This window comes from Acomys russatus, chromosome 25 (assembly GCF_903995435.1).
Source record: "Acomys russatus chromosome 25, mAcoRus1.1, whole genome shotgun sequence".
NCBI classification, from domain to species: Eukaryota; Metazoa; Chordata; class Mammalia; order Rodentia; family Muridae; genus Acomys; species Acomys russatus.
Genome location: NC_067161.1, coordinates 32,087,801 through 32,100,867, shown reverse-complemented (window position 1 = coordinate 32,100,867; position 13,067 = coordinate 32,087,801). Strand labels below are relative to the sequence as shown.

Here is a 13,067-nt window from a genome sequence, read left to right as displayed (position 1 = left end):
CAGCTGGAGAGGAGTCTGTGGCCACAGTCACTAAGAGCTGGCCAGGGACCAGAGCCCTGACGTGTGGGCCCATGCCCGCTCATGGCTGACACGGAGGAGGAGACCACGGCAGGGAAAGAGACTGACTAGAGCATAGTCTGAAGAATGCAGAGGAAGCTTGGGCATCTCAGGGCTCCCATGTTTTTCCGGCGGGGTATGGGTGTGTGTGTGTGTGTGTGCACCCACGGGCTGGGGCAGCATCCACTCACCAGCACAGTGATGGTTCCGTGGAGCGGCCCTATGGTCTGCAGCGTCTCCCTCTCGGCCTCATTCCTGTACTCCCACTCCACACCCATGGCAATGAAGGATCTAGAATTGGGGTCCAAGTGGTTCTCTTCATTTAAGATGAACTTGCCTGTCTCCAAGTTCTTGACAGCTGAGAACAGGAGAGGGGAGCACACAGTCATTACAGTAACCCAGTACCCCATTACTGGGGGCTAAGGAGGCCAGAGGCTTTCCTCCAGCTGTGCCTCTCCCCTTCCTCCCCCTGTGCTCCATGGCAGTCTGGCCTTGTCACTAGTAGCTTTGGGAGTCACATCCTGCCCTTGGTTGCCCTATGAAGACCAAGCTAATCACTGTATGGGACCTAGTGCCTAACCCATGCCTCTCAGACAGGGTGGCCTTCACCCCTCTGCAAGTTGGAGGAATGTGAGACATAGGGCCCTCTGCAGCTGCTGCCCAGATGAGCTCTCTGTTCTCCAGCCCTGACCTCCCTGTGGAAGATGCATGTGAAAAAGCCCTGTCAATCAGGGATGTTGATCTCAGGAGCTGGCCACACACAATCTGAGCCTCCAACCTATGGCACTCCACCCATCCCCAGAAGAAGTGGGGGGGGAGGAGGGGCTCACAGGTGTTGAGACACCGGGCCATGACTCACACAGGTAGTGGCTGGTGGTGTCGGCCTCCTGAATGAGCAGGTGTCTGGCTCCCGCAGGGATCTCAAACATCTTGATGTAATCTTTGGGGGTGGAAAGAAAGCCAGGTGAAAACACAGGAAGACATTTCATCCAATGCTCATGACCCGGGAGAGGCCTGCCCTCCAAAACCTCCGCTCTCAAGTAGGAGATGGGTCACTTGGGAAGCCTGGATACTCCCATCATGCATTTCTGCTCACTTTCAAGTCCCAGGTGTCTCCATGCTGTCCCTTCCACTGACTCCTCAGGTGAGAATCTAGGTGCTAGCCATGCTGGCAGTTAGTCTAAGATGCCCCATCTAGCAGGCAGGCCTCATGCGAGCCACATAGCCTATCTGGACCTCAGTCTCACCATCTGCAAACTATGTTAGAGCCCCACATGGGGAGGGGCAGGACTAATGCTCAGCACCTGACCCACAAGGCCACTCCTGGCCCATGGCTCCTTGCCAGGGCCTTTAGGTTTGCTCTGTGGCCTTTCATCAGAAAACCAAAGAGGCTTGTCTCCATGTCAGAGACAGACTAGACTGACTGACACCACAGAGATGTGGTCAGCTGCTTCGGGCCAACCCAGAGGGTGCAGGGTCATATGAAACCATAGCCTCAGTACCAGGCTGCTGTGTTTGGGATGTGGCTATGGGCATCCCCCACGTGCTAGATTCAGGGAAGTCCTGACGACAGCAGTCTGTTGGCAGGAGAGAGGGAGGATTGAGTAACAGGCAGCTGGGCATCCTGAAGGACCAAGGGGCGGGGGGGTTGCCCTCTGTGGGCTCCTGACCTCAGATAAAGGCTTCTAAGGTATATCTGTAACCCAGGCCTTGTTTTTCCTCCTCCATAGCCACTGGAACTCAGACTCAAGCCCCCAACAGGTTCCCTTTCCTCGCTGGCCCTTGCATCCCTGAGCCTCTAATAAGGGATGGGCCTGTAGATTCCCAAGGGTGGGGACGTTCAAGTCCTTGCCCCATGAGGTGCTATCACCATTCCAGCCCAGGCAGAAGGCAGGCTTCTTACCTTGCTTCCTGGGCGACCTCGTGAATGTGCCCTTCACCACTTTACAGTGGGTGTTGTCGCCCCCACACACGCCACATTTGTCCTCCTGCTTTCGGGAGCCGATCACCCCATCACAGCCCACCTTCTGCAGGGCAAGAGAGGGGAGGGGACCTCTGAGACCTGAGTCCCCCAAGACCCATGGTACCTGTTCTCTCCCACAGCTGGGCCCTGAGAGTCTGTTCTTACAAGCTCTTGGTACAGGGGAAGAAGGGCTTTAGAGAGCGTCAGACTCCACGTGGCCATGATGCACCATATGGCTTCTCCCTGCTTCAGTGCACGTGGAACACGGAACCTGTCATATCACAGGACTTCTGTCCGCGGCCTTCCGCGCTGCCCTTCTCCTAGAGCACCCACCCAGAGGCAGCCCTGAGCTGCTTCAGCTGCCCTTCAGCTGCTTTGGGCCAATGTTGCAACAATGAGGTAGTGGGATCTTTAAGAGTGGAGCATAGTGAAAGGCGTCATCGACACTGCCTTTAACATCCTGCTCACTCCCCGAGACAGCCCAGAGACGCTGAGGCTTGCCTTGTTAGCATGGAAGGTTTAGTCTGATCCCAGATCCCCATCACCCATGAGTCTGTGCACCAGAACCAGATGGTCTGAGGTAGGGAATGGTCCTGATTGTTAACTGATGTAGGAAAGCCAGTCCATTAAGGGCATCTCTAGTCTCCAGGCCTTGGAGCCTGAACAGAGCAAGAGAGGATTCCAGGAGGTTGGCCACCCTGAGCCTTGGTCCTCATGGCACCTACCCTGCATTCCCCGCGCACACAGAGGCTGAAGGCATCCTTGTAGGAACAACGTGTCCCATCATGCACTATGCGTTTCATGGACACCACCTCCCCCGTCTCCTTGGACTCGCAGTAGAGGTGGCATCTCTCCTTGGCTGGAAGGGAAGTCATGGCGTGTTAGGCTGCGGCCTTCCCGAAAGAGCACCAGAGAGAAAACTCCCAGTGTTCTTAGAACTCACCTGGCCCACCCCTAATCCCTGAACTCTGTGCTCTGGAAGGGCACAGAGAGAAAGAGATGGGTGATGGCAACCTCCTTCCTACCTTTTTGGCTTCTGAGAATTATTTGACTCTGGTGCTATCGGCTTGAGGAAGAGATTTTTCTCAACTGATGTAGCCCACACTCTCCATCCTTACAGCCCTGCCTGGAGGAGACCTTCGACTATGCAGAGGCAAAGGGCTTTCTGCCCAGTCTTCGTCTAAGAAGCCTTCTTCAGAACCCTTCCTCACTGTTGGTGGCAGTGTAATTGGGCACAGCCACTGTGGCAATCGGTGTGGACGTTCCTCCACAAACTAAACCTATGGTTCCTACATGCTGTGCTATGCCACTCCTGCTGTTCTGTGCCACTCCTGGGCATACACCCAACAGAGTTTAGGTCAGCCCACCAGAGAGATGCCTGCACATTCAAACTGTTCACAAGACCCAAGGTACGGAACCAGCTTAGGTAGAAATCTATCAACAGAGGGATGGATAAAGAAAATGTGATATGTATACACACGGAGTTTTAGTCAGACCCAGGGAAGAAGGCAGCTGCATTGTTTTTCAGAACGATGGGTAATGGGTGGAACTTGAGATTTATCATAGTAAACAAATTAAGCCTGACTCAGAAAAACAAGTATCACATTTTCTCTCGGATGCAGAATCTCCCTCCCTCCCTCCCTCCCTTAAACATGTATGCTTAGTATGGGGAGATGACAATGGAGGGGCAACATAATCAAAATATGACAGACATTATTAAAATGTCGCGGTGAAACCTATTGTTTTGTACAATGACTGATGCTAAAGAAAAGGAAAAGAGAGTCAATTCTCAGTCAACCAAGTGCAGCCGACCCTCTTGGATTCAGTTCCAAGTCCCTGGCACGTTCTTTGCTCAGCATTAATTTATCGGAAGCAACTGACACACTGGGTTGTCAGATTTCCTTTCCCCTGGCCCTGTCAGCTCTGCCATCCCTCGGGCCTGCATCAGCATGTGTGGGGCACAAGCAGGTGACTCCAATTGTCGTTCCAGGGTCACAACCAGTCCCCACTCCCTGCCCAGTGCTTGGGGTGGGAGACAGAAGTTGTGTGTTTAAAACACAGATGACAGGGAGAGGGACTCAAATGGAGCAGAACCAGCCTTTTGTGTTCACGTCCTCCACCTGTGGGCTCAACCCACAACAGACTGAAAATATTTGAAAAAAAATTTTTTTGTACCTGCACTGACCTTGTAGGCACCTATCCTTGTTATTCTCTGACTGATGCAGATTAAAACAACTGTGGTGGTTTGAATGAGAATGGCTCGTACATTTGAATACTTGGTCCTCAGTTGGTGGAACTATTTGGGAAGGATTAGGAGGTGTGGCTTTGTTGGAGGAGGTGTGTCACTGGGGATGGGCTTTGAGGTTTCAAAAGACTTATAGGATCCCCAGTGCTCTCTCTATCTTTGTGTTTGTCTGTCTGTCTGTCTCTGTCTTCTCTGTCTCTCTTTGTCTTTGTCTCTCTCTGTTTCTCTGTCTCTGTCTGTCTGTCTGTCTGTCTGTCTGTCTGTCTGTCTCTGCTTCAAGGTTATAGATCAAGATGTGAGCTCTCAGCTGTTTTTTTGTTCTACCATCATGGACTCTAACCCACTGAGACCATACACCAAGTCAAATGCTTTCTTTTATAAGTTACCTTGGCCCTGGTGTTTTATCATAGCAATAGAAAAGTAACTAAAGAGCAACCATTTGCATAGCATCTCTGGCATGTTAGGTGGTATAAGCCATCTGGAAGTATCCAGAAGAATGTGTATAAGTTATACACAAACACTCTACTCGTTTATACAGGAACTCGGACACGCCTGGAGCTGGCTATCCTACAGTGAGGAAGCACTTAAACTGCAGGGCAGTTATCAAGAACTCCTAGATCAGGTTGTCCTGTGGACATATATGTAGGGGACTTTTCTCATTGCCTTAACTAGGAAGAAAAAGCTGGTCATGATATTGCCCGGGCTTGGATCTTACACTGTGGAGAAGGGAGAAAGAGCTGAGTTCACACACACATTCACGAATTCGCTCTCTTTCTGCCCTTGACTGTGAATGCATCCGGTGCCCGTGGCCTTGTTGCAATCCCCGCTATAATAGATTGTGGCCCGGGACTGTTATCTAGAATAAACCTTTTCTCCCTCAGGTTATTTTGGTTGGGGGTATTTTATCACAGCAACAGAAAGAAGACCAGCTCAGCTGCCTATCGGGAGTCACCTGATTGCTTCTCGGGGTCAACTTCTGCTCCCGTCTCACACCTGCGGCACCATGTAGCTCTAACCTCAGGCTCTGGATGGTAACTGTAGGAGTTTGCACCCTGTGAGCCTCCACCCCAGCATCCTCTCCCAGTTTCCCTGGGATTGAACCCTGCCCCCAGCCCAGAGCCCTTGCTCAGCAGTGGGACCCTGAAGCCACACTAGCCAGCACTGTGTCCTATTGCCGGCCCAAGTGTCACCACAGACTTGCCTCATGCAGGATCAGAGGTGTGCAACCATGCATGGCCCTGCCTGCCCCACCGGGGTCCTGTGCTGACTCCTCCCCACTGCTCCCCTTCGCCAAGAGCTCACCATCCCGGTGCTCATGAGGCAGCCAGTGGTGCTGGGTATTGCCGTGCTCAAAGTACAGGTCCCACTGCTGACACTGCTCTTCCCGGAAGTCAGCCAGGGAGTTGGGACAGTCCTGGGGGTTGCAGAGCTGGAAGTCATAGGCCAGGCCTGAGCAGGTGCGGCCGCCGTTGGCTGGGCTGCAGGAGAAAGCAAAGGTTCCCCTTCTTGGGGCCTCTAGAAAAATATCTGCCCATGGGTGGCATTTTTAAGGAAATCGTTGAGTCTCAGGTATGGAGGGGGCACCTCTATTGAGTAAAGAGACAGCCCTACTAGGACCTGGGTGGCTCCCCAGCCAGGCAGGCCTTGGGACATCAAGACTAGAAGGTGTTGGCAGTAGCCATGCCCTGTGCTCTCTTGAGAAGGCAGCAAGGCCAGCCTGGTCTACAAAGTGTGCTCCAGGACAGCTAGGGTTATTACACAGAGAAACCCTGTCTTAATGAGAGAGAGAGAGAGAGAGAGAGAGAGAGAGAGAGAGAGAGAGAGAGAGAGAGAGACAGAGAGAGAGAGAGAGAGAGAGAGAGACAGAGAGAGAGACAGAGAGACAGAGACAGAGACAGACAGAGACAGACAGAGACAGACAGAGACAGAGAGAGACAGAGACAGAGACACAGAGAGAGACACACACAGAGAGACAGAAAGAGACAGACAGAGAGATAGACAGAGGCAGAGAGACAGAGACAGATAGAGAGGAGCCACTGGGCATGCCACCTTCACCCTGGCCTCAAAGTCCAGGACTGCTGATGAGCACAGAGCTGTGACTACATGTTTAGGAGTCTGCCTGCCCCACTGGATGACAAACCCCAGGATGACAAGAGCGAGTTGACTCTCCCTACGGCCAGGCCCCTGGGCACACAGAGCTGACCTGTCCTGCTGCAGAAAACACCTAGAGCAACCCTGAAATTGTAGAGCTGCACACGCGTGAGTCTCTAATGAACATCTGGCGTAAGGCTGGGTCTCGCCACCTTCGAAAATTCGAGCCATGCTTCTGTGACGCCCTCACTGCTCAGAGAGCAGTTCCAGCCCACCAGGGCTTTGTGTGGCTCTGGCTCTCTGCTGTGCTCCTCTCTTCTCAAAGCAGAAGTCCTTCAGTGATACTCTAGGGGGGCGGGTCACAGCGCCCCACCTTCCCACCAGGCTCTTTGCAGGAGGATAGCTTAGAGCCCTAAGCCGAAGAACACTGTGGGGTAAAAAGGCTTTCATGTACATATGGGGTGACCAGACAAGGGTGGTCTGTCCCTGTCTCTGATAAAGCCTTGGCCCTTCTCCCCACAGCTGTGACAGCAGACATTTGGTTCCCTGGTGGCCAGGGTTTGATTTGATGAACACAGTGTAGCCGTCTCAGTGACCAGAACAGGATTTGCTTCAGTGGCCTGAGACCAGACTAGACATGTGCAGGGGCTTGCAAGGTAGCCTGCTCTTGGCCCACTTAGGGGCTGGCAACCAGTTTATGGTTTTACGTGATGTTGATATTTTCAGGTAAAACAAAATCTATAAAACACAAGCTAAGGCAAGAAGGTTGAGAGTTCAAGGCCTGCCTGGGCCACAGCAAGATACTGTCTGGGGTAGGTGAAGTGGGGGCAGGGAGCCAAAGAAACATCTGAGTCATTGGTGACTGATATGGGTGTTAATGACAGGATATCTGTGCAGAGTGTCCTTTTGTATGGTAAGTGTCCTAATTTGTATGCTTTAAACTTACTCAAGTAGAAACTTTGCTAGAAAAATGGAGTATTCACCCTATTCTTTCTAATTTGTGAATTTAAAACATTATATAATGCACTTTATGACATTTGCTGATTGGCTACAAAAACAAAAAACAAAACAAACCAACCAACCAACCAAAACAAAACAAAACGGAAAAAAAAAAAACCCCACTAGATTGTCCAACACAAGTTGGACAAATGACCCACCATGTGTGTGAGTAGTCACAGGGCCAACAGGAAAGGAGGAAGGGAGGGCTGAAGGTGAGGAGCCTGGGTACTGGCGCAGGTGTGGCAGCCCCTAACTCTGTCTTCATCTGACTAAAAAATAGCTGCTTGGCTACAGTTGCCACTGCCTAGGCATCCTGGGATTCATAAGAAACTCCTCTGTGGAACCCCCTGCTCCCCATCTCTGTCCCACCTTCTGTCCTCCCCTCCTTAGGCCAAGAAGGACGGTCTAAAGTGGACCCGGGGCCCCAGGACAGTGGCCAGGAGCTGATGCTTCTAGGCTGTTGTGGGCTCTGAGCCAGAAAAGGTGCCCTCCCTTTGAACTGCAGCTTCCACCTGGGGAGAAACAAAGATCCGGAAGATCTCTGCCTTGCACCCTCCCCCCAGCCTGCAGCCCTGCAGAAACAGCTTCTGGGGCCCTCAGCGATGTCAGGCCAACTTACTGTGGGTTGTCACACTGGCGGGTCCTGAACTTCACACCTGTGCCGCAGGTGCGTGAGCAGGAGCCGAATGGAGTCCAGGCACCCCAGTTGCCATCTCGCTTGAGGATGTCAGGTGTCAGCCAGATGCAGTGGCCTTTAAAGCAGTGCTAAAAGATAGGAAGGCGGGCTGGTGAGACGGCGCACTGGGTAAAGGCCTTTGCTGTGTGCTGGACTGAGTTTGATCCCCGGGACCCGCATGGTGGAAGGAGAGGAATGGCTAACCTCCCATGTTGTGTTCTGGCTTCTGTCACACATGCCTCACCCCTCCAAATTAAAAACAAAAACAAAAACAAAAAACCCCCAAGTAATCACAAAGAAAGGGTAGAAAGGCATTTCTTTGACCCCATTCACCAGCACCAGAATTGCTGGAGCAGAGTCTTTGATGGCTGCCCTGGGCCTGCGAAGAAGGCACAGGGGTCGGGGAGGGGACCTGATCTTACAGGCCCTCACCTTGCCTGTGACAGCAGGGATAAAGGGATGTTCAGGCCCACCCTGCAGGCCTTATTCAGCCCACTCTGACCTCCTGTGCCTGCTGGGTGTCATGTCCCCAAGATAAATGTCCCCGTGTACCGGGACAAAGAGGCAACAAGAGCTACATGCCAGATCCCGGAGACACCAGGTCTAAGTAAACTCAGGGTATGGGGGTCGGGGTGAGGGTGGGGGTGGGAGGATGGAGTGGGTAGAGTGGGGAGGGTGGGGTTGGGGGAGGAAGACTAAGAATATAGGAAGCCCAACACTGGAGGGATAAAAATGCTGAATTCTCATTCTTCACAGTGGAGGAAGCTTACAACCCCCTAAGGAGCCCATTTTAAGAAGATTTCAGAATTTAAAACAGTAAATTAGTAATTCAGTACAACACAATCCAACACATGGTTTGTTGATTTAGAATAAGAAAACATTATCACTCAAAATAAAGACAATTAACAGCACAATTACCACAAACTACCCAAACTAAAAAAAAAAAAACCAAAACAAAACATAATTCGCAGGCAAGGGGGAACACTGTGGACTCAATGTTCATGTCCCCTCAAATTTAGGTGGTAAAGCCTTAACGCCCAGTATGATAGTGTGGGGATGTGGAGCTTTGAGGAGATCGTTAAGACAGGGCATATGAGAAATTCTTTCATCCACATGGTGCCCCCTGATGCCGTCTGTAGCTTCAAACTGAGCTGAGTCCTGGTTTGGTGAGCGTGGTGTGTGTGTGTGTGTGTGTGTGTGTGTGTGTGTGTGTGTGTGTGTGTGTGTGTGTGTGTGTGTGTGTGTGTGTGTGTGTGTGTGTGTGTGTGTGTGTGTGTGTGTGTGTGTGTGTGTGTGTGTGTATGGGGGGCCGGGGGTGGTGGTGGGATGCAGCTAGTCCTGGTTTCCGACCATCTGCATACGCCAGGCCCCTAGAAAATGATTGGCTAAGGAGTGAACATATTATTTCACCTGAACCAATGAGAATCATGTCTGGAATCTTGGCTGAGACAGGGTTTCTCTGTGTAGCCCTGACTGTCCTAGACTTGCTTTGTAGTTCAGGCTGGCCTCGAACTCACAGCGATCCGCCTACTTCTGCCTCCTAAGTCCTGGGATTAAAGGCATGTGCCACCACGCCCTGGCGCATGAGAGTAAGTACTTTTTATCTGCAGACTTGTGGAGAGGGTGGGTGACCAAGCAGTGATCCTGACAAGGGACAAACCAGAGGCACGCCCCTCCAACCCTCACTGTCAAGCCTAAACCTCATGCTGTGCCTGGGCTACATGACAGGGTGTATCCAAATATGAGTGGAGAAGCAAGGGGGAGAGGGCAGCTGGGGCCTCCTGAGAAGGTCCCTGGTTCCCCCCTACAAACACTGCAGGGCCTGTCCCTGGTTATTGTGTTGCCTTAAGTAGGATGCCTTGTGACCCCGAAAGAGCCCTTAGTCCTGACTCACCTTGCCAGGTGCACACATGGTACCATCAAGTGGGGGACCCTTCTTTGTCTTGCAAAAGTAGGGGTTGTCTGGGTGGCTGCACCATAGCTGTTTGCAGGGGTCAAAGGTTCGGAACTGGAAGAGAACACCCTGTTATTAGGCTACCCCCCTCTCTCAGGCGATCACACAGACTGCCACCCCCTTACCCAGCTTCTACAACCTGAACTGGCCTGTGAACATGCCTGTGTGGATGGCTGCTGCAAGCGCCATGTGATTCTGGGCCCATGAGGATCATGTCCAGGCAGTGTGGATATGACAGCGTCTCTGGGTATTGCTGGGTCCCCAAGTCTCCAGCCTTGCAGGCTGCCCACCTGGGGTGGGGTGGGTGGGTGGGGGCTTTGACAGGCAGCTGAGAGGCAGAATGTCCTGCTTGGGAATTGACTGGGCATTCCTGTGGCCCTGGGCAGGAGTGGCTGGTGCCTTAAGTGTCCTCACTGCATGGCCCTGGGGACACGTGAGTCTCTGCACTCACCGCGGTGCACATCATGTAGCCCAGGCCAAAGTCGAAGCGGCACTGTTCGTTCATCGAGTAGTGCAGCCCTGGGAGCTGAGGCAACGCTGGCCAGTCATGGGCGAAGGGATCGTCCCGCAGGCAGTCATAGGAACTGTAAGGGGACACGTGAGTGCCACAAGCTGGGGTCCATTCTGGAGTTAACATGGTGGGCAAGACTTTAAGACCTGGTAAGGGCAGCTCGTGGGCCCACTCAGTGTAGGGCCTGGAAACCCCCAAAGTGGGATCATCTCCCAGCATCCCTTGAATGTTAGACTAGAGGCCCCCAAGGTCTGAGAGTTCAGGCTGGACCCAGAACACTGGGCACTGTGCCCTCTTAGACCTGAACCCAAGGAGGGGGGGTCACCCTTGGGGGCCCGGGGGAGGTACTCACTGCAGGTAGCGGCTGAGCTCCTGCTGGCTGCAGCGGGACCAGTGGAATCGATGGAAGGCAGCTTGTACCAGGGGTGCCATGATGCTGCCCAGCCGTACCTCGTCTCCACAGCGGTTGCCTTGTCCATCGTGCTCCATGCCCAGCCTGTGTGGGGAACAAGGAAACCCGGCTGGACCCTCGCCTGACTGCACTGACCTGCCATGTCCCCACACCTCAATACCAGGAAGGTATTTCTAACAACTGGGGTGGACATCTCTGACTGTTTCTGGTCTGACCCGCTTTCACTCTGACTAGAATCTTGATGCCAGAGCTACTCTCTCAGGCACCCAGTAGCCAGGCCCCTCACTCTGTCCCCCAAGAAGGGCCACCATTTTCTGAATAAACAGTGGGAGCCGGGCTCTCTGTAGGCCCGAGCATCCTGGTTACTGTGTCTTTCCTTACATACCTCCACCAGCTCTGCAAACTCTTTTATCCTGATCTGGCTCTGAGATTCTGAGTCTCATCTGATGCCTGGAATACGCACATTTGGGCAGAGTCCTGGCTTTTGGAGCCTGGGTTACCCTCCCTTAGAGCCTCAGTGACCCATCTACAGAGTGGGGTGAAGCTCTGTCCCTGATCTGACTTAAACGGGATAATGGCACCTTGGCTGTCTTATGGCCCAGAGCACTTGCTCTGCTCCCAGGTGCCTTTTCTCTTTGATTTGATTTGTTCTGTCAGCAGAAAGCCAACCGCAGGCCACGATGGCAGGACAACATGGCTAAGTGGCTTTCCTATGTGGCTGTCCCTCTTTGGCACAAGGAAAAGTGGTCAGCTAGACCAGCGTCTGATTTCCCCATACAAGAATGGTCAGGCCACTTACACATGGCCAGTCTCATGAGCCACCACAAATGCCGAGGAGAAGCCATCCTCATGGTTCAGGGTGCAGCTGCGGACGGGGTGGCACATCCCAGTGACAGGAGCATAGCCTGGGAGGAGACAGAAGGTGGCTCCAGCCTCCAGGCCTGGAGTCCTACCCCGAGACAGCCCAAGATCTCAAAATCCCAGATAGGACCCATCCCAGAGCAATCCTGTAAAATCAGTTTCCCCCCCCTGTTGGTAGAGCTCAGAAGATACTGCCTGCATGGAAGCAGACCCTGCCCCTCAGTCCAGAGCTTTGGTGGCCACTTTGCCTGTCATAGCCCACACTGTGGCTGGCATTCCTGGCAGAGGTCTCTGTTGGGCCTCTCACCTACACAGCTTTCTGCCCATTCGCCTATCACCCACCTACCCCGACTCTGTGGACTAACCCACCTACCCCCAGTTCTGGTTTGCCATCATCTGATATGCTGAGGAGGGTTGATACCCATGGGAACTCCCCCCTTCTCTGAGGAGAAAGGGGGTTGGGGGACAAGGGAGGAGGGGAGGGGAAGGGAGAGTGAGGGCCTGGGAGGAGAGGAGGGAGGGGAGCTTCCTACCGGGATGTAAAGTAAATGAATGAATGAATGAAAAAAAAAAAATCTAATTTCTACTGTTAATTCTCCTTCAGCGTATATTGTGTGTCGGCTGCTTACTCTCCAGAGTGGCCTGTGTGCTATTTCATCCTGTATATTTTGTGAGATTTCCCTGTGACTCAGCAGAGTCTGTTCTGGTATATTCTCACAGGCTTTAGTGAAGGGCGTCTGTTCTTCCATGGTTACTGTAATGTTCCTTACACATCAGGCAAGTCAAGTTGCTGAGTTCAAATATTTTACACAATGCATATTACACCTAATTATTCGTGTGCGTTTGTGTGCACAAGTGGGGGCATGCACAGGCTACTATGAGGTCAGAGGGCAATACCCTGGGGTCAGTTCTTTCCTTCCACCATGACAGTCCTGGAGACTGAACTCAGCTTCTGGCTTGGCAGCAAACGCCTTTACCAGCTGGGCCATCTCACTTCATCTACCCAAAACTTTTATGTCTTTACCCATTTTCTTATCTGCTGTTGTATCAGTTACTAAAAAGTGTTTGTTAACATCTTCAGTCATATAGTTTGGTCACTTTTTCTTTTTCTTTTTCACTCTGTTGGTTTTATGCAGTTTGAATTCTTGTGCAAAGAATCAGTTGGTAACCATTCCCTGATCTTCCTCTGTTCCTCAGCACTACGGTGTGGAGTTTTGTTGGTTTGTTTGTTTTGTTTTGCGAGGGTGGGGTGGGGTGGGCTGGGGTGGGCTGGGGTCTCAGAAATGATACAGGCTTTA

The 13,067-nt window shown here is 52.4% G+C and overlaps 1 protein-coding gene across 1 annotated transcript in view; it reads right to left on the bottom strand.

The window, feature by feature from the left end:
• Adamts2 (ADAM metallopeptidase with thrombospondin type 1 motif 2) overlaps window positions 1-13,067 on the bottom strand; it is a 211,171-nt gene that overhangs the window by 14,999 nt on the left and 183,105 nt on the right. The window contains exons 7-16 of the mRNA XM_051167249.1: window positions 11,708-11,813; window positions 10,849-10,992; window positions 10,437-10,569; window positions 9,926-10,039; window positions 7,975-8,120; window positions 5,568-5,743; window positions 2,746-2,879; window positions 1,961-2,084; window positions 917-997; window positions 249-415 (exon numbers count right to left, since the gene is read on the bottom strand). Coding sequence (XP_051023206.1) covers window positions 249-415; window positions 917-997; window positions 1,961-2,084; window positions 2,746-2,879; window positions 5,568-5,743; window positions 7,975-8,120; window positions 9,926-10,039; window positions 10,437-10,569; window positions 10,849-10,992; window positions 11,708-11,813 — 1,325 coding nt within the window. The remainder of the gene's footprint in view (window positions 1-248; window positions 416-916; window positions 998-1,960; window positions 2,085-2,745; window positions 2,880-5,567; window positions 5,744-7,974; window positions 8,121-9,925; window positions 10,040-10,436; window positions 10,570-10,848; window positions 10,993-11,707; window positions 11,814-13,067) is intronic.